This window comes from Syngnathoides biaculeatus, chromosome 20 (genome assembly GCF_019802595.1).
Source record: "Syngnathoides biaculeatus isolate LvHL_M chromosome 20, ASM1980259v1, whole genome shotgun sequence".
Taxonomy (NCBI): Eukaryota; Metazoa; Chordata; class Actinopteri; order Syngnathiformes; family Syngnathidae; genus Syngnathoides; species Syngnathoides biaculeatus.
In genome coordinates, this window is record NC_084659.1 from 17,123,413 (window position 1) to 17,146,397 (window position 22,985).

At 46.2% G+C, this 22,985-nt stretch overlaps 2 protein-coding genes across 7 annotated transcripts; one reads left to right on the forward strand and one right to left on the reverse strand.

Moving 5' to 3' along the window:
- Nucleotides 1-223: 223 nt before the first annotated feature.
- LOC133493515 (transmembrane protein 60-like) lies at nucleotides 224-1,210 on the reverse strand. The gene is made up of 3 exons (XM_061806952.1): nucleotides 1,055-1,210; nucleotides 680-793; nucleotides 224-613 (listed from the first exon to the last, which is right to left on the reverse strand). The coding sequence occupies exons 2-3, from the start codon at nucleotides 761-763 to the stop codon at nucleotides 296-298; spliced, it is 402 nt and encodes a 133-aa protein (XP_061662936.1). The 5' UTR covers nucleotides 764-793; nucleotides 1,055-1,210; the 3' UTR covers nucleotides 224-295.
- On the forward strand, nucleotides 1,157-21,653 carry LOC133493485 (protein PHTF2-like). 6 transcript variants are annotated; one of them, XM_061806892.1, is made up of 21 exons: nucleotides 1,300-1,662; nucleotides 2,798-2,857; nucleotides 6,693-6,773; nucleotides 10,100-10,156; nucleotides 11,558-11,627; nucleotides 11,696-11,854; nucleotides 11,919-12,084; nucleotides 12,977-13,138; nucleotides 13,285-13,492; nucleotides 13,562-13,705; nucleotides 13,851-14,007; nucleotides 14,085-14,155; nucleotides 14,222-14,350; nucleotides 14,432-14,517; nucleotides 14,592-14,784; nucleotides 15,990-16,121; nucleotides 16,196-16,282; nucleotides 17,997-18,152; nucleotides 18,227-18,322; nucleotides 18,402-18,527; nucleotides 18,618-21,653. In XM_061806892.1, exons 3-21 carry the CDS (start codon nucleotides 6,729-6,731, stop codon nucleotides 18,636-18,638), a joined length of 2,265 nt encoding a protein of 754 aa, XP_061662876.1. In that variant the 5' UTR covers nucleotides 1,300-1,662; nucleotides 2,798-2,857; nucleotides 6,693-6,728; the 3' UTR covers nucleotides 18,639-21,653. The 6 variants fall into 6 exon arrangements, with proteins under 6 accessions (XP_061662874.1, XP_061662877.1, XP_061662872.1 ...); XM_061806890.1 differs by lacking the exon at nucleotides 1,300-1,662 and adding an exon at nucleotides 1,157-1,286 and having other exon boundaries at nucleotides 14,085-14,350; XM_061806888.1 differs by having other exon boundaries at nucleotides 1,299-1,662; nucleotides 14,085-14,350.
- Nucleotides 21,654-22,985: the final 1,332 nt, after the last annotated feature.

A 22,985-nucleotide genomic window follows, 5' to 3' on the forward strand; every position in this document is an offset into this window, starting at 1 on the left:
AATTATGTGAAACTTATCACATAATTATGTGAAATGCGACTTTTTTTTTTTAATTGATGTGGCAGTAATACGCTTCCTTGCAAAATAATGTAGCGTCCGCTCATTAGATTGAGCATTGTTTTGAGCGGGGATGTGGCGAGAAAGCGGAACAAACTACAAAAAAGTACAGTACTGAGCGAAAGACTGGACAAAAGATGTCATGTCAATAAATAGGTCAAGTGTGTCGTTTCACAGTAGCGTTGTTGCAGGAATACAATCACATCTCTGGAGGTGAGTTTTTGCGGCGTCGCGGCCGTCAGGCCTCTCTCCTCTCCGGGAAGATGTTGAGGCCCAGCTCGACCAGCGCCCCCAGCAGCACGGTCCATAGCGGGACGCACACCACCGTGACCTTCACGTCCGCCAGCTTCTCCAGCTTGGCGCACAGCGTCAGGCAGAAGGCCAGCTTGAGCAGCACGGCCGCCAGGTACCAGGCGCGCAGGCGCAAGTCCGGCGAGCCGTTGCGCGGGTCGAAGCCCGGCTTGCAGCGCCCGGCCATCTTGATGACGAGCATGAGCAGGAGGATGCCGTCGAAGACCCACACGGGGAGGAAGATGAGGAACCAGTTCAGCTGCACCTAAAGGGGCACAGCGAAAACATTTTATCGCGTAGTTCCTTGCAGCTTCAACTGAATATTTTGTACCTTCCCGTCCAGTTTGAGCACAAGCATGATGAGGAAGACCAGGGTGAAGACCCAGGTCAACAAGACCCTCTGAGCCAGAGACATCTTGATTGAGCAAGGCAGGAGATGAACGCTCTATGGTGAGATGACGATATGTTGACATTGTAATGCATTGACATCTACAGTATGTCGATCATCATCATTTTTTTTTTTTTGACAAACTTCATGAGCTGACACAACGTCAATGCCGTTGAGACTAAACATGGAATAACCTCCGACATTCCGCCCAAGTAACATTTGGAAAAACGGACTTGACGTCGTTAGCGCGTCAGATAGCAAAGCTAGCTTTGATGGCACAGAAGCGTGAAGCGAATCATAAGACTGCGCGGAACTCACGTCAGCGTGTTTCCGAGGCCGTCCGTCTCCCCTGCGCGGCCTACATCTTGACTGTCGGTGGATGTCTTGATCGAATATTTTGTTTGACGAGTGTTTATTATCGACGACCGCTGGGAGATGGCAAAGAGAAAGCGGATCCGTTATCCGCACTCGCCACGCCCAGTCTCGATGCTGATTGGCTGCCGTCTTACGTCACGTTACAGTCAACCCTTGATCGCGACGCAGCGCATTTGTATGTATTTTTTTTCAGCCTGCAGTGCATGTTAATGTCCGCTAGAGGTAGGCAACGCTTCGTGTCCGCTGACCGCTTTAATGCGTTTTAAAGCGGTTTTTAAAAAGCAACGCGCTGCTTCGGGATGGTGAAGTAAACGTTATGAAAGGATTGTGACGCGTTTTCGGTCACCAAAAGCAAACATTGCAGAAAATGCGGCGGCGCGTTTGAGTTGAAGGCACTTTGGGTTGTCGCATCGGCAGCTGCGGAGGAGCTCCACGATTGCAAGGCGACCATCCGAGCACCATGGACCGGGCTGGCTAGCTCCCCCGCACGCCTCCGTAAAGCTTATATTTTATTTTTTTTTATTGGAGTTTCAGCTCCGAGCGGCAGAGAGGTAAGACGCCGCAGCCGCCGCCAGTTGCGTGTGCGGGGCGGGAGGGGGTGAGGGGGCCTCTTTGTGGCCGCCGGTAGGCTAGCTTGACTGGCTAGCTAGCTACCGAGCTAGCTGTGAATTTGGTACGAGGAGGTTAACCACTTAACGGTAACACGCTTGTAAAAACTATCAAATTTGAGCCCTCCCCCTTCCAACAATAACTAAGTCGTAATATTTACTGGCGTTTGTCGTTGAAATTAACGAGCCTTTGCTTCCAAATGGAAAAAAAAGAAAACGTTCTTGACAACATGCGCTTCGCCTATTTTGTTGTGAGTTACATGAAGGAACGATGTCAACCGATAGAGCTAAAAAAAAAAAAAAATAGAATATAGTGAAAAAAATGTCAGCGCTCATATTCATGGAACACTTGGGGAAATTCTTGCCTAATTTCTTCGTAAAAAAACGAGTAGAATACTTTCAAGATTTTTACGTAACATTTTAGTTGGTAGAGATGGTCAAATTCTGGTATTTGTGAGCAGTAATCATCAAAATGATACACACGTATTAAAATATAAAATTGAATTACTCGACTAAATTCAAGCCTTTGACACTGTTGTGATTTTTTTTTTTTTTTTTTTACACGTGTTTGTGTATTTTCCAATGTTGCCGTGAAAGCCCCCAGGGTCCAAAAACCTGATTTTCACTAACAGCCAAACGATGTTGGGAGAGCGTTGTTTGGAAAGGGAGGTCAAAAGGTGACATGGTGGCAGGGCCTTTGTCTCCACCTGCTACGACGTTGCCATACTGAGATGTGAAGGTGACCGATTTGGAGGAAAGAATCAACAAAAGTCCAAGATGTCAGAGCGTAGGGTGCCGTGGATACGCGGTTTTGGCTGGCGGTGAAGGGTTACTTGGTGCGAAAGGGTTTTCAGGCCACCCGGCAGCGGGACAGCAGGGCCCGCAGAGGCCGTTACATCACTTGCTGCATTACAGTTACGTCACAGCTGCAGATGTTCAAAGTGTGAATGCGGGAGGAGGAGGTTGGGGGGCGACGAGTGTCCTCTTTTCACTGGAGTCACTGGAAGAAAAGGTCGTGAGAAAAGGTGTTTTCTGTAAAAACCGAGGCATTAATGTGTAACGCTCATGTCTTACACAGGCTTTGAGGTGTTTGGTGTCCTGCCTGACGATCTCGGTGTCAAGACCTTCACCACCGCTGGTATGTTACTCACATTATCGCTAACTATTGATGATAGTAATAACTGTTGCACAGCTCCCGCGCTGTACGTAAACAATTTTCACAATTTGAATGAGAACAAATGTGAAGTGAATGTAGTGAACTCATTACGTGACATTCGTGTCTGAAGTTTTCATTTTTGGCTTTCACTTCCCATAAGCGGCGCGACAGTCCCGACTTTTTTTTTTTTTTTTTGCCCGCGTGGCGTTTGATGACGTTCATGCAGAGTTAAAAGGAACATGTCCGACACGGGTCTGACGGAAAGCGCGTGGCGAGGTGCGTTTGTTTCGCCGGCCGGTTCGTTCAGCCTCGCATCACCCAAGTAGGGACATGTGTGTTTGTTTGTTGAGTCAGTTTTTGGCAGGCTGGTGTTTTTTCCAAAGCGGCACAGAGATGTAACCGGCACCCGTCATGAAATATAGAGCGCCCCCAGAGGGGCGGGGTGGGGTGCAGCTTGGGTTACGTATCACTTACCAGCAGAGCCAGGAAGGAGGTCAAAAGGGTTTTTGTTTTCAACGTGCACAAACCTCCGAGGCAAGGTGTCACTTAATTATTGCACAGTGAAGAAAATTAGTATTTGAACACCCTGCTATATTGCAAGTTCTTCCACTCACAAATCATGGAGGGGGTCTGAAATTTTCATTGTAGGTGGATGTCCACTGTGAGAGAGATCATCGAAAAAGAAAAACCCAGAAATCACAATGTATGATTTTTTTTTTTTTTTTTTTTTGACGATTAATTTGTGTGATACGGCTGCAAATAAGCCTTTGTTTGCAGTTACAGAGATCAAACGTTTCCTGTAGTTGTTCACCAGGTTTGCACACACCGCAGGGGGGATTTTGCCCCACTCCTCTATATAGATCTTCTCTAAATGGGACAGGTTTCTAGGCTGTTGCTGAACAGCACGGAGTTTCAGCTCCCTCCAAAGATTTTCAATTGGGTTTCGGTCTGGAGACTGGCTAGGCCATCCCAGAACCTTGACATACTTCTTTCGGAGCCAGTCCTTGGTTTTCCTGGCTGAGTGCTTCGTGTCATTGTCATGTTGAAAGACCCGGCCGTGACCCATATTCAATGCTCTGACTGAGGGAAAGAGGTTGTTCTCCAAAATCCCACAATACATGGCTGCAGTCATACCCTCCTTAATACAGTGCAGTCGTCCTGTCCCACGTGTGGAAAAACACCCCCAAAATATGATGCTACCACCCCCATGCTTCACAGTAGGGATGGTATTCTTGGGATGGAACTCTTCATTCGTCTTCCTCCAAACACGCTTGGTGGAATTATGACCAAAAAGTTCCATTTTGGTCTCATCTGACCACAAAACTTTCTTCCATGACTCCTCTGTATCATCCAAATGGTCATTGGCAAACTTAGGACAGGCCTAGACATGTGCTGGTTGAAGCAGGGGAACCTCCCGTGCCATGCATGATTTCAAACCATGATGTCATAAAGTGTATTACCAACAGTCACCTTGGAAACTGTGGTCCCCGCTCTTTTCAGGTCATTGACCAAGACCAGGATAATACGTGGAGTGGAGGTGGACTTTTAAAGGCAGACTAACAGGTCTTTGAGGGTCAGAATTCTAGCTGAAAGGCATGTGTTCAAATACTTATTTTCAGCTGTATCACACAAATAAACCATTTAAAAATCATACATTCTCACAGTGGACATGCACCTACGATGAAAATTTCAGAGCCTCCAGGATTTCTAAATGGGAGAACTTGCAATACAGTAGGGTGTTGAAATACTTATTTTCTTCACTGTGCATAAATGTGAGTAATGGTAGTGAGAAGATAGTAATGGGAATACATGTATAGCGTGAGCGGAGCATGGACATTCTAGTATTTTCAAGCACATCACGGGGAAAACGTGAGAAAGTACCGAAAGGTGCGGTTCACAGTATAGGGCAGGCCAATACGTCTAATAATGATAATTGGTCCTTGCGCTTTGCATTCTACATTGTGTACACGTAACATAGTGTGTATTTGTGCGGCACGCTGCGCGCATTTTGTCAACATTCAAGTTTTCAACAAAAGTTAACCTCGAGCATGAGATTTGGTCGACACGCCAGCGGAGTTTGCTGGTGTGTGAGTCGAGGGCATTAAGATGTGTACTCTTGCTCTCTCTCTCTTTTATTTTTTATTTTCCCCGAAATAGAGATGGTAAGCCGCAGTGTATTTTGGGAAAGAGGAGTGTTTATTTAATTTTTTTAGGTCTTCTTTGGTCCTGCCACATTTTCCATCCAAAATGAGGAGTGTCAGTGCGCAGTCGTATTGTGCAGTTGGAGGCCATATTAGGCAAGTTAGAATGTGCGATTTGAAGTATTTGAGCCAACGGCTCCAATGTATTTTTTTTTCCTTTTAAGCCCACGATAGTGATCGAGTTAAAAAAAAAAAAAGGTTGGGCCAATTGCCAGGCGGACGTTCTTCGTGTTGCTATAAAAGTCTTTTTCTTTCCTTCTGGTGTGTGAAAAGCCAACTGTCAAATTGTTGACCTACTGAGCGCACGAGGCCTTGGACCACAGGCGCAAAAATGCGCCGAGTTGAATTTATTTGACTTAGCTGCAGTTGGTTGCCAACACACTCATTTGGGCACCACCTAAAAGGCGTCAGCGGCATCGGGTGGTGACTCACGGCTTGAGCCTGTGACAGCCTGTGAGGGAAACATAGAAAAGTGGAGATTAAGGTTCACACGCACATGCGGCGCCAAAGAAGAGGGAAGGATCCACTCACAGTCAGTTTTACTGACCTTATCTTAACGCTGCATCTTGTCACACTTACTTACTTCCACGTCGGGGGTTACACCGGCAGCCCGTCACGCTTTTCCTGCTTCACCATGAAGTCCAGACCTCTTTGAGACGAGCGACATCATCTCGGCGGGGCAGCGCAGTCGCCTCGAAGGAGTGAGGACATTGCATTGTTTATGCAAAACCCAGCGAGCAGGCGGAATACTGTCGGCCGCGGTGATCCGGTAGAGTATCGTAATCTGTTGCCTTCAGCGACAACGGGACGAAACGATTGCGGGCTGGACCCTACGGCACCGTGTTTTGTTTTAGTGGCGTTTGTATAGACTAGGGCTGTCAAACTCCTTTTTGTTGTGGGCCACTATGTCGTTACAATTTCCCTCGGAGGGCTGTTAGGACTGTGAAACCATGAAAATCTTTTGCCATATCGTATTTACACATTAAATTAATGAGCTAGTTTGGGAATGAGAAAGCAAGGATAATGCGTTTTTGAACTATTGGTGATGTTTGGGAAAACAATAATGGTTGCAATATTGCAACGTTCTCAATTATGACATGACAGTTTGGAATTTCGGGACAGATTTTTTCACACAAATCATGGAAGTTGATACTCGTAATTTGCTTTTGTGGGCCACGGAAAATCATGTGGCGGGCCGGATGTGGCCCCCGGGCCTTGAGTTTGACACCTGTGGTATAGCCTGTCAACAAGTGGAAGTAAAAGTAAACAAGGACCCAGTCAAAAGGGACCGCAAGTGGTGGGCGGCCAATCCCGCGACCGGGCGTGATCCACTGTGAACGCCCGGTCGTCAGGATGGAGTGCAACATTCATATTTGTGGCGCGTGATGAGCTGCCCTTTCAACCGCAAGTATTGGTGTATTTGTACAACAATGTTACGACTGTTTGCGTTCTAGTGCGGTCGTGCCCCCCCCCCCCTTTTCATTATTAGTCACAGCCGAGTCAGTCGCGCTCTCCTTGGGCTGTCGTTTGGCAGCTTTCACTTTGGCTCTCCCTCTAGTGTGATTAATTTTACATTTTTTTTGTCCTGTTCCCTCCCCCCCCTTTTTTTTTTCCAGTTTAAGATGCCCTAGACGGTGAGAGCTGACATGTAAATGGCTTCCAAAGTGAAAGATGCAGTGGTGTGGTACCAGAAAAAGGTAAGAGGCCACTTCAGCCGGCGCTCATTGAAGCGTGGCGGTCGTATTGCAGCTTGTTGGGACGTGTGACCAAAAACTCTTCCTGCAAAGTAGTAAGAATGCGGCATGTTTTTCCTAAGACAATGAATGAATTGACTGTCGTGGAATCATGAACCAAGTCCGTCCCGATACTTTTGTGCACATTCAGCGACAGGCACCAGTTGGCCGATGTGCATTCAGGAGCTTAAAGCGTCCAGAATCCAAAATGCGGTCTGGCGGTTTCCGATATCGGATCATCTGATGGGTTCGTGTCGTGGACCCGCGAAGGCTCGCCTTACCGTCTCTGGACCGTCTCTCTCCTTCGCCCTCGGTGTCTGTGACACGAGTCACGCGCTTTTAAAATGAATGGCTTTTTTGGAACAGGCGTTTCACGTCAAATTGTGACGGGAGCTTTGGGCTTTTCAAAGCAGTTTCCATACATGCAAAGACATGATAAATGTTTTTTTTTCCCCCCTACTATTAGCGGTAGGGTCTACAATATTCATCGAAAACATAAATAGCGCGCAAGTTGTTACACGTCAAAGAAAGGAATGGGAACTGTGAGACAAAAGCACCTGCCAGAATCGATTTCCTTGAAAGGCTGACAAAAAGGGAGACTGGAGAGCCGCGCCCGACGAGCTGGAAACGACACCCGGCGTTGGCGTGGACTTTCGCCAACCTTTTGCTGATTGCCAGAGGAAAACCCCATTAGTGTAAAAAAAAAACAAAAATTGTAGTCGTACCAGGCAAAGATAACTTAAGGTTTGCGGTAGTATATTGCGATTAGATTAAACTTCAAATGATAGAAAGGCAGGCTTAGACTTTAATGAGTCATTAAGTCATTTGACACGTTGCTGTTGATGGGACACCACAGGATTAGTGAAACCAGTTCACGTGCGCTCACACACGCACGTGTTGACATGATCGCATGTGGAAACATCGCCGAGGTTAACGTTGAGGCTGCGAGCAAGCCAAATTCTTTCCAGTTAGTTTTGCTGTCCAAGCTTCCGCTAAAATTAGCTTAGTCGTTTAATAGACGATAAAAGATCGTGTAGTTGACGGTCATATCGATTAGTGACAACGCAGACAGGTGTGAGCGGCGGTGCGTTTTTGCGGTAATAGCAGTTCACAGCCGCAGAATCTTACGAAGTGTTGTCATGTTATGGCAAACAAGTTTTAAAAAGTATTTTCCTGAAATGCAGTGGTAACTCAAAGATTGCGCCGACCTCGATTTTTATCCCTCGCTGGATTGGCCTTGAATATTTGGTGCTTTGCTGCATGTAATATTTTTTTACTGGTAGTTATAGAGCAGATTATTGGCAGGATTTGTAGTTGTGATAATTTTTCTACACTATCTGTTAGTGTAAAGCAGAGGTGTCAAATTCATTTTAGTCGAGGGCCACATTGTACTTGCGATTTCCCTCAGAGGGCTATGAAACCATAAAAAAATCTTTAATAACCACCTCATCATATTTACACATGAAATTTATGAAGTAGTTTTGGAATCCGAGATCAAGGGTAATGACTTTTAATTTCTCAACGTTATTTATTGGTACAGATTAGAACAAAAACATGGACGTTGGTAACGTGTGATTTGCCTCCGTGGCCCACATAAAATCATGCGGCGGCCCGGTTCTGGCCCCCAGGCCTTGAGTTTGACACCTGTAGTGTAATGTAATAAACAGGAGGCGGAATGAAAGAAGAGTGTTAGTGATGTATTTCACACTTGATAAAGGAAGCTAAAGTGCAATGTAGCACGTAAAACAAGCTAGTTTAAGATCCACCGTGGTACGTCCGTAGTTGAGATGATGTTGTCATTTTGATGTTTTTATTCAGACAGTCATTTTACATCCTTGTTTGGTCTTTAAAATCTCGATCGACAGTTTCAGTACAGCAATTAACCCGACAGACGCTCAGGTGAGGGTCCTCGCCGTGGCCGTTTTGACCTCATTCTTCTTCTGTCTGGTTGCGGTTGAAGCTAAATGAGGCTTCCGGGTTTCCATTCACAAACATTTAGTTGACTCCTGCTTTCTAGTCCACGCTGTAAAAATAGTTTAAAGCCAGCAGCACTAATCTGGTTCCCACGGTGACAGTGCGTCGGGCTATTAAATCCACGTGACAGTGACAGATGACACTTGCGCGTGCTCGCACTCGCGCACTTTTCCTCATGGTGTGTGTGTTTGTGTATGCAATCGATTATTGTTACTGTTTTCATGAACGAGACTTTCTGGGCCGATATCACATTCGACATTTTGAGTAAATGGCCTGAAAATAACGACATATTGAATGTGCCTTTAGTGTCTGTATAGTGATATGTTGGGAATGTGGGTGAGATAATTAGATCATTTTTAAGTAACTTTGTTCAGGAGAACTTAATTGGACCTTTGCTAATATTAGGAATGCACCTAAATGTGAAATTTACCACCGTCCGTGAATTTCAATTGACATTGTTCCATAAACTGTCCATTAGTCAGAAGTTGTAGAAAAAATACCGTAATTTGTGGCCTACGGAGCGCACCGGATTATAAGGCTCACCCACTACATTTGCAAAGGAAATACCATTTGGTACCTGTGTAGAAGCTGCAAGTGGCCACATTGAAACACCAGATATTTACAAAAGAAAGACAGGTACACAGAAAGTGTTTTCAAAGTTTTAATACCTTAGCTTAGCTTAACATAGCAACAACACGGTAACACGAACGGGTTAAAAAAAAACATACTGGTAGAAAAAAAAAACAGCTGCAGCAGCTACACAGTAGCAACACGATAGCACAGCACTAACAGACCCGTTTAAAAAAAAAACAAAAAACACCCTAAATCACGGAGACGAGACAGTAACACAGCAGAAACACGCTAGTGCGGCGCTAACGCTAGCGTGGCGCTAACACGGCCGGTTAAAAAAAACGCATGCTGGTAAAAATCACTGAGATATGCCAGTAACACGTTAGCATAGTGCTAAGGGTAGCACAGCGCGAACAAGGCCAGTAAAAAAACACATACTGGTAAAAGTCACTTCCTTGGCACATAAATTCCAGCGGTCTCACTCTCACCTATTCCGCTCGAGTGCCCCCTTGCGGCCGTTGGGGAAAAAAATGCACAAATTAGCCGCATCACTGCATGAACTGCAGTTGTTGAAAGCATGTGCAAAAAGTTGTGGTTTATAGGCTAGAAATTACGGTCCTGAAAGACTGACCAGTTGGACAAATTTGAAAGGTCAAATGAAGTTGAACTGTAAAGGTTTAGGCGAAAGGTCAAGGGTAGGCTGAGGTTTTTGCGAGCGGTGTTAATGTGGTTTGTTTTTGTTGCAGATCGGCGCCTACGACCAGCAGATTTGGGAGAAGTCCGTGGAGCAGCGGGAAATCAAGGTGCCGTCACCAGCTCGTTCGCGCCGCCTTTCATTCATTTGTATTTTCTCTTTCAGTTTCTTTAAGTTCTGTATGCCCCTCTCCCGTCCGTCTCCGTCGACCGGCTCTTGTCCAGTGTTGTTCTTCAATATTTTTGTATATATTTTTTTTTTAACCATTTCCTTTCTGGCCCGCTTCTTCCTCTTCATCCTCACCCATCCTCCTTGTCAAATCGTCTTCCTCTTCAGTTTATATCGCTGGTGAGTATTTGCCGGCGAGCGGCACGATGCCCACGACGTAGACTAGCAGGTTTAGGGTTAGGGTCCATCTGGGTGTGACCGGCCTGCATTCTTTGCGTGAACCTCCTCGCCCGCAGTTGAGACAGGCGGTGGGAAGGTTTTTGGCTAATTGGGCAAATATTAGAGCCCAAGAGCAATTATTAAAAATTAGACTGACGTGCCAGGTCATTCATTGACGTAAGAAAATATGTAATAAAGAATGGTCGTGTTTACATTTCATTCATAATACACGTCATTACAATTGAATGGTGTTTGGCATTTAGCCCTCTGACGGCGTGTTGTTTATTTAGGGAGGGCATGATAGAGCGCAAACAGTCCCGAGATGGTTTTGACATTGAGTCTAGCGTGGCTCAGTGACCATTCCAAAGATAAGAAGCGGCAAGTATCGGGGAGATAAGAGCGCAGTGCCGAGATAAGACTCCTGACAACCAGGAGCCATTGATGTTTTGGTTGGAACATGCCCGAAGGCGGATCACGCCGTCCTCTCGTGGACGAGGTCGTTTGGGAAGCGACGCGGGGCTCGTCTATAACTTAACACGATAAAGAAAGTATTACGTGGGTTTACGTCTGCTGTCTTGTGACAGTCAAATGTGCACAGGAAGTTGATTAGATATGTATTTTGGCATCTTAGTCCCAATTTATTTTCATGGCACTGCGGCAGGAAGTGTAACATTGTCGGTCTCAAAAACGACGAAGCGGAATAAATGGATGCGGTGCTGCGGAGCATTAGCTTCAGTAAGCGCACCACGACCCGAGTAGTCCGGGAGGAGCGTGACCGGAGCTGGTAGAAAGCACGGCGTGCCTCCTAACTATGAAGTGCAGTTGAGATGGGGTATGGAAAAGCGAGCGTCAGGTTTGGGAAGAGTGTTGATGGACGTCCGGGGCGTAACTGCGCGAGGCTCTCGTTTTTTGTCTTTGATCCCAGCCCGGTGCTTTTGTTTTGTCGTGAAAAATTAAAGCGTTTGGGATGGGCAGCCGACAAAGGAAACACATTTTAATGTAAACCATTGTTTAGAAAAATCCAGAAAAGCAAAAAGACATCAGCAATAATTTGTTTGAAACGTGCTTTGGTATTTAGCATTTTCTTATGTACCACCGTTGACTTATTCCGTCCTCCCCGCAGGGCCTGAGGAACAAGCCGAAGAAGACGGGTCACGTCAAGCCGGACCTGATCGACGTGGACCTGGTTCGCGGTGAGATCAGATCAACCTGCAGTCAGGACTCGAAAGTAATTTTATGGGTTATGGGCGACCCTCCGCAGGTTCGGCGTTTGCTAAGGCGAAACCGGAGAGTCCGTGGACGTCGCTGACTCGGAAGGGCATCGTACGTGTGGTCTTTTTCCCTTTCTTCTATCGATGGTGGATCCGGGTGACGTCCAGGGCCATCTTCCTCTTGCTGCTGGCTCTCTACCTGCTGCAAGGTACGCGTCTTGCGAATGAAGTGGTCGACGTGTGTGACGCAGCTGCGCCTTCCCCCCTCCGCAGCGGTGGCGGCCCTCCTCTACGCGACCATCCCGCAGGCTCACGGGATCCCCGCTACCGAGGTGTTCGGCGCTATCTGGCTCATGCTGCTGTTGGGCACGGTGCACTGTCAGATCGTTTCAACCAGGACGCCCAAGCCGGTGCCCGGCGTGGGCGGGAAGAGACGCAGGTGAAATGGGAAGCGGTGATGAGAGTGCGATTATAGTCGGGTGTGATCTTCTTTTCTACTTGCATTTGTCATGGAGAGATTCTCACTGACCACTCCACACACAGTAGTGTGTTTCTGACTTCTGTGTTGGAATGAGAATGATAGATTGTCTCTTTGGATGGATGGGTTTGGGAATTGGATATAATCGGAGTGTCTCCATGATAAATGCAATAATGATAATTTGATGCAGTTTTGTGTGTTTTTGAATGGCTTTGTCTTTTGACTCTGGTGACGTTTGTTGAACGTCAGGAAGGATCATCGGCCGGCAACTGAAGAGGCGGCTTCATCCCACAGTTTAAATTCGGGCACTGATTGTACTTGATTCCTTGATAATTGTTTCCAGCTCTGTCTATGAATCAGCATAATAATGACTCCTGTAATTCCCGTTTTACAGAGCGCACCTGTCGTGTGGGGGGCAAGCCTCGGTACACAGGATGTAACGCTAGTGCCGTGTTAGCGTTAACGCGACGGTGCCAGTGTTAGCGCGGTGGTAGTGTTAAGCTCTTTCTGTGTATCGCAGCATATAACCAGGTGCGCTCGCGCTGCGAAAGCGTTAACGTGACGCTAGCGTTAGCACGGTGCCAGTGTTAGCGCGGTGCTTGTGTTCAGTTCTTTCTGTGTACTGAGGCTTATAACCAGGTGCGCTAACACGAGCGCTGCATCACCGCATAAACCACAGGGTTGAAAGCATGTGAAAAAAGTCTTGATGGCGGGAAATTACAGTAGCTTGATTTAGAAAGAAACTACAATTCTACAGAATTGCACGGAATCCATTTCGGGTAGGGGGCTCTCACGGTACCCTGGGGACGGCCACTAAGTGTGCGTACGCTGTATTTTTCTTTCCCGACCGAAGGAAGTTGAGGAAGGCTTCCCAGATGGAGGTGCATAGGGAGGGCGACGGCTCCAGCAGTAGCGATAACACACAGGAGGGGGCGCCGCACTCCTGCTCGGCCAGCGCCACAAACAGCCTGGGCACTCTGTTCCACGATTTCTGGCACGATCTGTGTAACGCCGGGTGTGTATTTTCCCTTTTTTTCTTTTGGACCGGGCCCAAACAAGGCATGTTGTTTGGCGAGCGTTGATCAAGGCCGGAATCCGTACAAGAAGAAATGGCAATTGAGGGATTAGCGCTCACTGTCGCTCCGGTCCGTGTCCCTGCAGGTCCGGCAAGTCCAAGCTCTCCATCGACAAGTCGACGGAAACAGACAACGGCTACGTGTCGCTGGACGGGCGCGTGACCAACCGCAGCAGCGAGGAGGGTCTGCGCCCACGCCAGGAACTCTCAAGGCGCCTGGATGAGGCGTGCCCTGCTACGCGCGGGCCGTTGTGGCACGCTCGCGCCACCCAACACGTCGCCGCTGGCGTGAAGGTGAGCCACCAGCGTGACAAAACGATAAATACCCAGAGGTCGATACTGACAGTTGGTGGCGTCCGACAGGGACCTGCGTCGGATGAGGCATCCAGCGAGGAGGAGCCTGACGCGTCTTACGTGGCCTTCCGCAGGGGAGCGGATAGATTTAACGCCGAATGCGCGCTGCGGAACCGCAAGAACACGCACTACAAGAATCACTACGTGGTGGAGGTAAGGGCAAATAACAGGGGCGGATTCTTTGGAAGAGTGATTTGAAACAGTTACGCCGAGGCACAGGAGTGGAGTAAGATTTGGAATGAATTGACTAGGGTGGAACTTTGTTTTCTTTCCCTCAATGTTTTTGGGGGGGGCTCAGGACATTCCTAAGTCAAGCAACGGCCGCAGCTCCCGGCGCTCCAGCCCGAGGACTCAGGACTCGGAGAGCACCCGGCACGGGTCGGAGACCGAGGACGTGCTGTGGGAGGACTTTTTGCACTGCGCCGAGTGCAGGTCGTCGTGCACGTCCGAGACGGGTCAGGGAATAACCGCCTCACCCGAAGGGAAATGTAAAGGCGCGCCGAGTAAAGCGGGAATTGTCGTCCTTCCGCAGACGGAGAAGGGGAAGGCGTCCCCGCGTGTCCTCCCGCCAAGAAGGAATACCGAGATGACCCTTTCCATCAGGTGGGTCCATTAGTAACTGAGTTGTGTGAGAGTAAAGCTGCTGAGGGTGACGTCTGGTGCCTTCAGGGTCACGCCCCTTGGCCGCACAGCTCCAACACGGGCCTGGAGAGGGTGAGCGCCATCGTGTGGGAGGGAAACGAGTGCAAGAAAGCAGACATGTCGGTCCTGGAGATCAGCGGCATGATCATGAACAGGGTGAGCGGACAAAAAAGGTGCCGACGGTTGTTTTATTACTTTCAGGTGAAAGTGAAAATTAATGTGCGGGGGGTCCCACAGGTGAATCTTTACACGCCGGGAATCGGGTACCAGGTGTTTGGCAATCTGGTGTCAGTGACGCTGGGACTGACCCCCTTAGCGTACAGGTAAGTGTTAATTGATGGTTAATAATGTGAAGGTGTCGGTATGGGACAATGTTTATTGTTCCGCTTGGCTTCAGACTGGCTCAGCGCCGCGACTCGGAGCAGCTGACGGCGCTCTCGGCCAACGAGCTGCTGTCCGTGGCGCTGGGGGGTGGGTCCGGCTCGGAAGCCCTGGTGGTGACCATGGTAACGGTGAGCTTCACGGTGCGGCTGTGCCTCACCTGGCTCTTCTTCTTCCTGCTGAGCGTGGCCGAGAGGACCTACAAGCAGGTGAGGGCGAGACGGCGGGACCGTAAATTTGTCCACGACTCCGTGTCAGGAGCAGGGCGTTATTTGTGAAGATCCACGTTTAGGCCTGGCTTGACTGAAAGGGTAAAGCTATGTCACGGTTTTCGAATGTGGTGGGATTTCTCTCGCGGGCCACATTGTAGTTCGGGTTTCCCTCATAGGGTCGTTTTAACTTTGAAACAATAAAAATGTTTAATCTCATCATGTTTACATAATTCATGAATCTGAATCAGGAATCAAGGGTAATGTGTTTTTCAACTCTTCATGTTTGGTAACGCAAAAATGCTTACAATATCTTTATATATCATTGACAAGGTGTCATGGTGGATCAGATGGTAAAGCGTTGGCCTCACAGTTCTGAGGTACTTGGTTCAATCCTGGCCCCGCCCATGTGGAGTTTGCATGTTCTCCCCGTGCCTGCGTGGGTTGTCTCTGGGCACTCTGGTTTCCTCCCATATCCCAAAAACATGCAACATTTATTGGAAAGTCTAAATTGCCAGTAGGGGTGGTAGTGAGTGTGAATGGTTGTTAGTCTCGCTGTGCCCTGAGATTGACTGGCAACCAGTTCAGGGTGTACCTCGCCTCCTGCCTGTTGACAGCTGGGATAGCAGCACTCCCCGTGACTCTCGTGAGGATAAGCGGCAAAGAAGATGGATGGATGGATATATGACAGTATTTTGGTCCAGATTTTTACAAGAACCATGGAAATGGAAACACTAGATTGGACTTCGCTGGGCACATAAAATGGTGTGGCGGGACAGATCTGGCCCCTAGGCCTTGACTTTGACACCTGTGGAATAGAGCATAGGGTAAACAAAAAAGATCTGTTGTAGAATGTTATGAGTAGTAAACTTTATTTGTGGCTCTCATATGGGGGATGTATGAGTGATTTTTGGGACAAAGACCACATCTTGATATTGCAATTATTGTAGGTTTTAAATGCATCTGTTATTTTTGAGTTGTTGTGGTATTTAGAGGATTTATTTGAGTATGGGTCATATGTTTAAACTCCAAATGATAATAAAAGTCCGGGGACTCTGTCAGCTTCATGTTATGGTCTAGGAATTAATTTAGCAGAATAGAGAATAGAATCTTGTTTATAAATCCGAGTGCAAAAAAAAAAACCCAACTAAATAATCTGCCGTATGGTGAGTTAACATACGTGCGTGCGTGTGTGTTTGTTTCAGAGGCTGTTGTTCGCCAAACTATTCGGTCACCTGACTTCAGCCCGAAGAGCCAGGAAGTCAGAGGTTCCTCATTTTCGATTGAAGAAAGTCCAAAACATCAAGATGTGGTTGTCGCTGCGCTCCTACCTCAAAGTAACATCTGCGGCTTGTGGACATTCGAATGTGCATTTGAACGTGTCCCGGCGGTAACGATGTTTCCGTTGCAGCGTCGAGGTCCTCAACGCTCTGTGGACGTCATCGTGTCTTCCGCCTTCCTGTTAACGCTCTCGGTCGTCTTCATCTGCTGTGCACAGGTGACATTGTGTATACACACACACACACATATGTACACAAGTGTCTGTCAATTGTTATGTAAGGTCCCTATTTATCTGAACGGCTACTTGTGTGCGTAATGTTTCTGTCCAATGTATAGAAAGCATGAATGTCCAATATTTAATGATGTGAATGAACGCCGTTTAGAGTGAGTCAAACGGGACAGACACAAGGCTCCAAACTATTCGAAGGAAAGAACTTATTTCCCTGCGGCAAAGTTAAATGTTGTGTGGGCAGTGTGTTTTGAGCGATAGTCTTGTGCTGTGGGATGGGCGTATTTGTGTAAACTGTGGGACAAAAAGGTTTTGTCGACTTCAGAGTTGGAATACTTATGCTCATGTGAAGAGCGGCTGTGTGCAAACAAAAGGAGTTGTGGAACACATCCCGAGGTATATGGCATGAAATGAAAGCTGTATTTGTGAATGATTGTTCCGAATATGACCTTTTCGTGTGAAATTTAAATGTCTTGGATGTAGTTAAAACAAAGTAAGTAGACTTTGTCGTAAATACAGGTTGAGGTTGGGTTTATAGAGCTCGTGCACCTACGTCACCGAAATCACATGCCTGGCCGTATTGCCGGGTAAAGAAATCATTGTTGAAAGTTGAGATGAAACAAAAATATGTCTTATAGCGGCCCAGAGTTTTGTCCTATATCGTTAAACATTTAGAAGGTGATAATAAATGAAGGTACCTGGAAAAATGAGAGACCTATATTTAATGCCGAAGTTGATGTTTTTGCGGATAAGAAATCGGACTGTTAACTCGCTTCTGCTTGTCTTGGACAACTGGATCTACACATGGATCTGGTGAGTAAGTTGTAGAGAATTACACGGAAGAGTTTGAAAGTATAGAAAAGTCTGGATGTATACAAATACTTTGTTGCTGGATGTCTCCTCAATGGGGAATAAATCCCACATCGCGATGGAGACACTCAGATTTTTTTTCAATATAAATACCAATATTTAAATAAATGACCCCTGGTTTTTCACAAAGTGGCATTCATTAACTATGATTGAGGGGAAAAAAAGGACTGCGAGTGGGCTCCTCTGTACACGGAAGCGTATCGCAGCCAGATGTAAATCTCTCTGCGACAGATGCTTTATTTTATTTGTTTAAAGAAGCATTGTTCTCAAAGGAGTCAATTTGGCATTCTAAATATTTTTGGGTAATTTGAGATGGAGAAGAATAATTGCTACTGGAAATAAAATGATGGCTCCACAGGCGTGTGTATTTGGTTGGGCACCATCCATCATGTTTAATGACCCAAATCCATCACTATTTTCTGGTCTCTTCGGCTGCTATTCCATGGAATTTCAATATCTGTCTCGTCTATTTTGACAAATAACAGCACAACATGTCTTGGGTATTGTAAATATTTTCCTCTGGTTCAATGTCCCCGACACTGTCGAGGAGTGTTTTTTTTTTGACCGGAAATGTGGCGGCGTGAAAATGGTGAGGTCACGTGCACAAGCTGTGTAGGACTGGCTGAATTGATGTAATGTATTTTTTCCACTCAAGGTTGAAAATAAGAGTAGTTATTAGCTACGGATGGCGTGACACGGTTAAAAAACATTGGAATAAATATTCATGTGGTTGTGTTTGAACAACGAGGATTCAGGAGAAGAGGTGGCGAGAGCCAATGGGCGTACGTGGGCGGCGAGGCTGACAAGTGTTGTGGTTGTCTTTGCGCGTCAGCTGCTGCACGTGCACGACACGTTCCTGGAGTGCCACTACAACTGGGAGCTGGTGATCTGGTGCTCCAGCCTGTCGCTCTTCCTGCTGCGCTTCGTCACGCTGGGCTCGGAGACCAGCAAAAAGTACAGCAACACGTCCATCCTGCTGACTGAGCAGGTGAGCGGCACGCGAAAGAGGGTTTTTACCTGGATTCTCCGTTGATGGGGGATTGACGTGTGGCGTTTTGTCAGATCAACTTGTATCTGAAGATGGAAAAGAAGCCCAACAAGAAGGAGGAGCTGACGCTGGTCAACAACGTCTTGAAGCTGGCGACCAAACTGCTCAAGGTGCGTGATCCACCCCCGAATTAGGTGAGGAAGCAAAATGGGTGGCATGTGACGTTTCCACGTGGGTGCGCCTTGGCAGGAGCTGGACAGTCCGTTCAGGCTGTACGGGTTGACCATGAACCCCCTGCTGTACAACATCACGCAAGTGGTCATCCTGTCAGCCGTGTCGGGCGTCATTTCGGACCTGTTGGGGTTTAACTTGAAGGTGAGTCCCGGGGAATGCTGGGAGCATGTCCGCATTGGGTGGTGCGTGTAACTTGGGTGTGTGTGTGTGTGTGTGTGTGCGCGCACGCAGCTGTGGAAAATCAAGTCGTGACACCAAGACGACCCGAGATGAGGATGAAGGCGACGTCTCGTGGGAGCGCCCTGACCTTCAACAAGCTATTTACCCGCTCAGTGTTGTTACTTTTTATTTAACCGGACTATTTATGACACGGCAGCGCGCTTCCGCGAGCGCGACTTATTTTATTTGTGGCGGGGAAATTTTGTACGACGCGGATTTAGTGTGTTCTCAGCTCAACTTCAGAAGTCAGTTTGACGCGGTGTACCGATGAAGCGGGCCGGAAAAGGTCACTCGTACGTTGCGGCCGCTTTAGGTGAAGATCCCAATTTCCGAGGTGACGATTTATGGCAGAACCGTCTGGTACAATTGACGGCGCGTTTATTTGTACAGTAATTAATAAGTGACTGAAAAAGCAACGTCCAAATAAAAGAGGATGATTATTGTGGAATCCAAATGGAGACCTGGAAAAGAAAGGAGGGTACATTCGAAACAGACAGGGAGACTGTAGTTTTCGGCGGGATTTGATGTATCGTGAAATAATGTTGAGCAGCACGGTGGATCACCTGGAAAGGCTTGGCCTCACAGTTCAGAGGTCCTGGGTTCAATCCCGGACCCGCCTGTGTGGAGTTTGCATGTTCTCCCCGTGCCTGCGTGGCTTTTCTCCGGGCATTCCGGTTTCCTTCCACAGCCCAAAAACATGGCAACATTAATTGGACACTCTAAATTGCCCCAAGGTGTGACTGTGAGTGTGACTGTCGTCTGTCTCCATGTGCCCTGCGATTGGCTGGCAACCAGTTCAGGGTGTACGCTGCCTCCTGCCCGTCGACAGCTGGGATAGGCGCCAGCGCAACCCTTGTGAGGATAAGCGGCTAAGAAAATGGATGAAATAATATCTCTTTCCACACGAGTGTGAACGAAGCCATTAAGTATTACTATACTATTAGTAGTATAGTGTATTGTAATCATGTAGTTCAGGGGTAGGCAACCCATGGCTGGCGAGCCATATCTGGCTCTTTTGATGGTTTCATAGGGCCTGTCATTTGTGTGATGCAGGCAACGCAAATGAGGCAGAGACAGTTTGTCGTAGCGGGGTTGCCGTAGTATTGGACAGAAGAGTGGAACACAGATGGCAAGAGCTACTTTCCAGAGTCCAAGTTAGTCATCTGCAAATCTTTGTTCCGACCCAAGAAGGTGAATGCAATTCAGATGGCTTTGCTGGCGCTTTTGCAATCGTAAGGAAGGGAAAGCCGTTCACAGATGGCGAGTATGCTAAAAGCATTGTTACTTGATGTGGGCAATCAACCTTTTGACAATTTTGCATATAGACCCACCTATGTCGGCAAGAACTGTTTACCGTTGTAGCGTGGTGATGGCAAATCAAATTGAGTTATGGATTATGCCTGCATGAAGCTTAATCAACCATTGTATGAAAGGGACTGAAGCCATCAGCGAAGAAGTGGCATAAATGGTAAGAAGTACTTTTGCCATCATTGGTTAGCAACAGCGTAACCATGTTCTTGAAAATAATTCAGTTATCGTTCTCTAAAATTAGTGTTGGTTTTACATAAAAGCGCGAATGAACGAAACTTTCAAGGGGAAATCCACTGGTTTGCATGAACAATGTATCCAATAGGTCACGTAATATGTATCATCCTATTTTGACAATGTGATGTAAAATAATCTCTCATTTTATTGTGTTTTGAGCAGACTTTTATCGACAGTTACGAATGTTCAGGGGCGCCGCCATTTTCCAGAGTCACATGCACGGATGTGACGTGTAGTCTGAGTACGCATCCCAGCTTTGCCTAACGGGCTGCGGCAGACGCCAAAGCTGGGCTCGCTCTGCGTAATTCCGCCCGGAAAACCATCCGAACATTCAACATTATTTTCAGCCAGAGGTTCAAATCTGTATGGAAGTATTCATCTGTCTTCCCGATCAAGTGATATTGCTGTCGCTTTATCAGATGAGGATTAATCCGAGAAATCAGCGCCAGGCACAATGTAATCGAGCCCTTGGTGTGCGGCAAATTACATGTCAACTCCGCGCACGTAAGTCACGTGACTTGCATATATATATATATATATATATATATATTTTGGATACATTGTTCATGCAAAGCACTGGATTTGCCCTGAAATGAAGGAAGATAATCAGGGACAGGCAGCTCATGTTGTGGACATTTAGGAAACGGCAATTTCTCAATCTATATGAGGTAAAATTCCGCATCAAAGCAAAGATCGTGAATGAAAATGGAAAAAAAAATCCCTCAAACGGTTGTACGCGAAATAGCCGGCTGCCTTTAGGACGGTGTCTCTCCCCACGAGGAGAGTTGGAAAATAGTTCTGAACCCAATTCCCGGATGGAGGATTTTTTTTTTTTTTTTTTTTTTTGGGGTGTGTGTGTGTGGGGGGGGGGTGACGCCATTGGTCAGTATTTTTAGTTGTAATCTTGTTTTATGGAGGCAAGAGAACATGCACTTTAATTATGGACAATTTGCATCAGTCATGGAAAGCAAAAGTTGTTGTAGGTCGCGTTAGCACCTGTGATGTTATTTTCCCCCCCCCCCCCCCCCCCCGGAAGGAGACCAAAGTGTAAGCTTTTCCCCCGATTGGTTTGTTTTTCTCTGGCAGTCACAGAATGTACGTGCAGCTTTAAATATTTTTGTTTCATTCATTTTTTTTCAGGCTGTACTTTTTATGTGTTTTGATGCGTGTGTTTTATTCCATGCTCTGTTTGTATTTTCAAGTTTGTTTTTCCACACGGCGGTTCGGGAAGGAGAGGCATATTTGAATGTTTTATTTTTGTAGTCACGACGAAGCGTTTTGTTTGAACTCCATCGGCGGTTCCGACGGTCCAAATAATTTCGAGACAAAGTGGTGTGTTGACATTTTTATCCAAAAAAAAAAAAAAAAAGTGCTGGATGATGAGGCACTATTGTGTTTTGTGTTGTTGTTTTTCCACGTTTGCAAATGTTTTATTTGAAGAAGTGTTTGTGACACCGCAGACTGACAGGAAATACATGTCAGAGTTGGTTCAAATATCCAAGATGGTGACTCCATGGTTGTTTATTTGTAGAAAAACAAGTACATGTTAGCAATGTAGGTACGTTTGTTCAATAATAAAAGGGGAAATGAGCACAATTATAGTTTAAGCAGTTGAGATGGTGACTTTAAAATGTAGCAACAGTGTGAATGTTATTTAATAAGGGACAGAAGAATTTTTAATAGCGTAAAATTGAACGTTTTGGGCGTGTCCAAAAATGTTGACATTGTAGAATAAAAGTGACTTAGATATTGTTGGTAATATGAGTAAAAGAAAAAAAGTGATTTTGCGTATTTGGTGAGAAATAGTGCAAAGGATTAGCATAATTAAAAAAAACCCTAATAATTATCCACGATGTCCAAGTATTTTGGAATGTGAGTTTTAATGATGACCCATTTGTAAAAAATAAACTTCTGTGACGGGCGAAGAATAGAAAAAGGTGGACGACACAGCAGCTCCGTTGTCGGTGAGTCAAATGACGTCTGGCAGATACAAAAAAAAAAAAAAGTTATTGTCATGGGTTGGCTCACTGATTTAAAAACAAAACAAAAACAAACAAACAACAAAGACTGGATGGCTCAGTGGCCACCAATACTGAAGTTGCCATCCGCCGTCTTGATAGTCCCAAAACAAGCTTGGCGACCTGTGCGGCAAGTTCATCGGCAGTTTCGTGGCTGTGGGAAAACCTTCCACAGGTAAGTTGGAAAGATTTCCTTTGACACTGTTAAAGTTTGTTTGTAAAGGTTTTTGTGGTTTGCTATTGGGAAGAGCTTAGTTCACTTGAACAAAGTTTTGTTTACAGTTGTATAACTCTGTGCTTCACTTTTATAGGCCGACGGTTGTTTGTGGAAAAAACGGTCAATATTTTCCCAAACTTTATGGGTGGATGAGCAAGAGAAAACATTTTGTGTGAAGTAGTTGATGAATTTCATAACACAAGTCAGAAAATTAATTGAATTATTTACATTTTCAAATGCGGGGAAACAAGTAGAAATATCAAAAAGGACATCACAGAGACAACAAATGAATAATGCGTTTCGCATGTATTTTTCCCATTGCGAGTCCTTATTTGCAAAAATAATTGAAATGATTGACTTAAAAGTTAAATGTTTTTGAGAAAAAAATGCTTTTTTTTTTGCTGTTACTTCACAGCGTATTTAGGGAAGAGTTAACACGTCACGGAAATCGGGCCCGAGGTAATGTGCAACGTTTCTTGATAGTCACGGTGTTAAATGTCTTTCCTTTGCGATTAGCCTTTTTTTGCCTTACCAAGTCTAATTAAAAAAAAATGTTAATGTTATCAGAACGGAAAAAAAATGGCAAGCCAACACGCCAAG

Excerpts from the sequence above, each read along its gene's own strand:
- LOC133493485 (XM_061806890.1), top strand. The coding sequence starts at position 6,729 with ATGGCTTCCAAAGTGAAAGATGCAGTGGTGTGGTACCAGAAAAAG. Across the intron at positions 14,351-14,431 it reads GCGGCATGATCATGAACAGG|GTGAATCTTTACACGCCGGG; the intron begins GTGAGCGGACAA and ends GGGGTCCCACAG. Across the intron at positions 16,122-16,195 it reads CGCTGCGCTCCTACCTCAAA|CGTCGAGGTCCTCAACGCTC; the intron begins GTAACATCTGCG and ends TTTCCGTTGCAG.
- LOC133493515 (XM_061806952.1), bottom strand. The coding sequence starts at position 763 with ATGTCTCTGGCTCAGAGGGTCTTGTTGACCTGGGTCTTCACCCTGGTC. Across the intron at positions 614-679 it reads TGCTCAAACTGGACGGGAAG|GTGCAGCTGAACTGGTTCCT; the intron begins GTACAAAATATT and ends GTGCCCCTTTAG.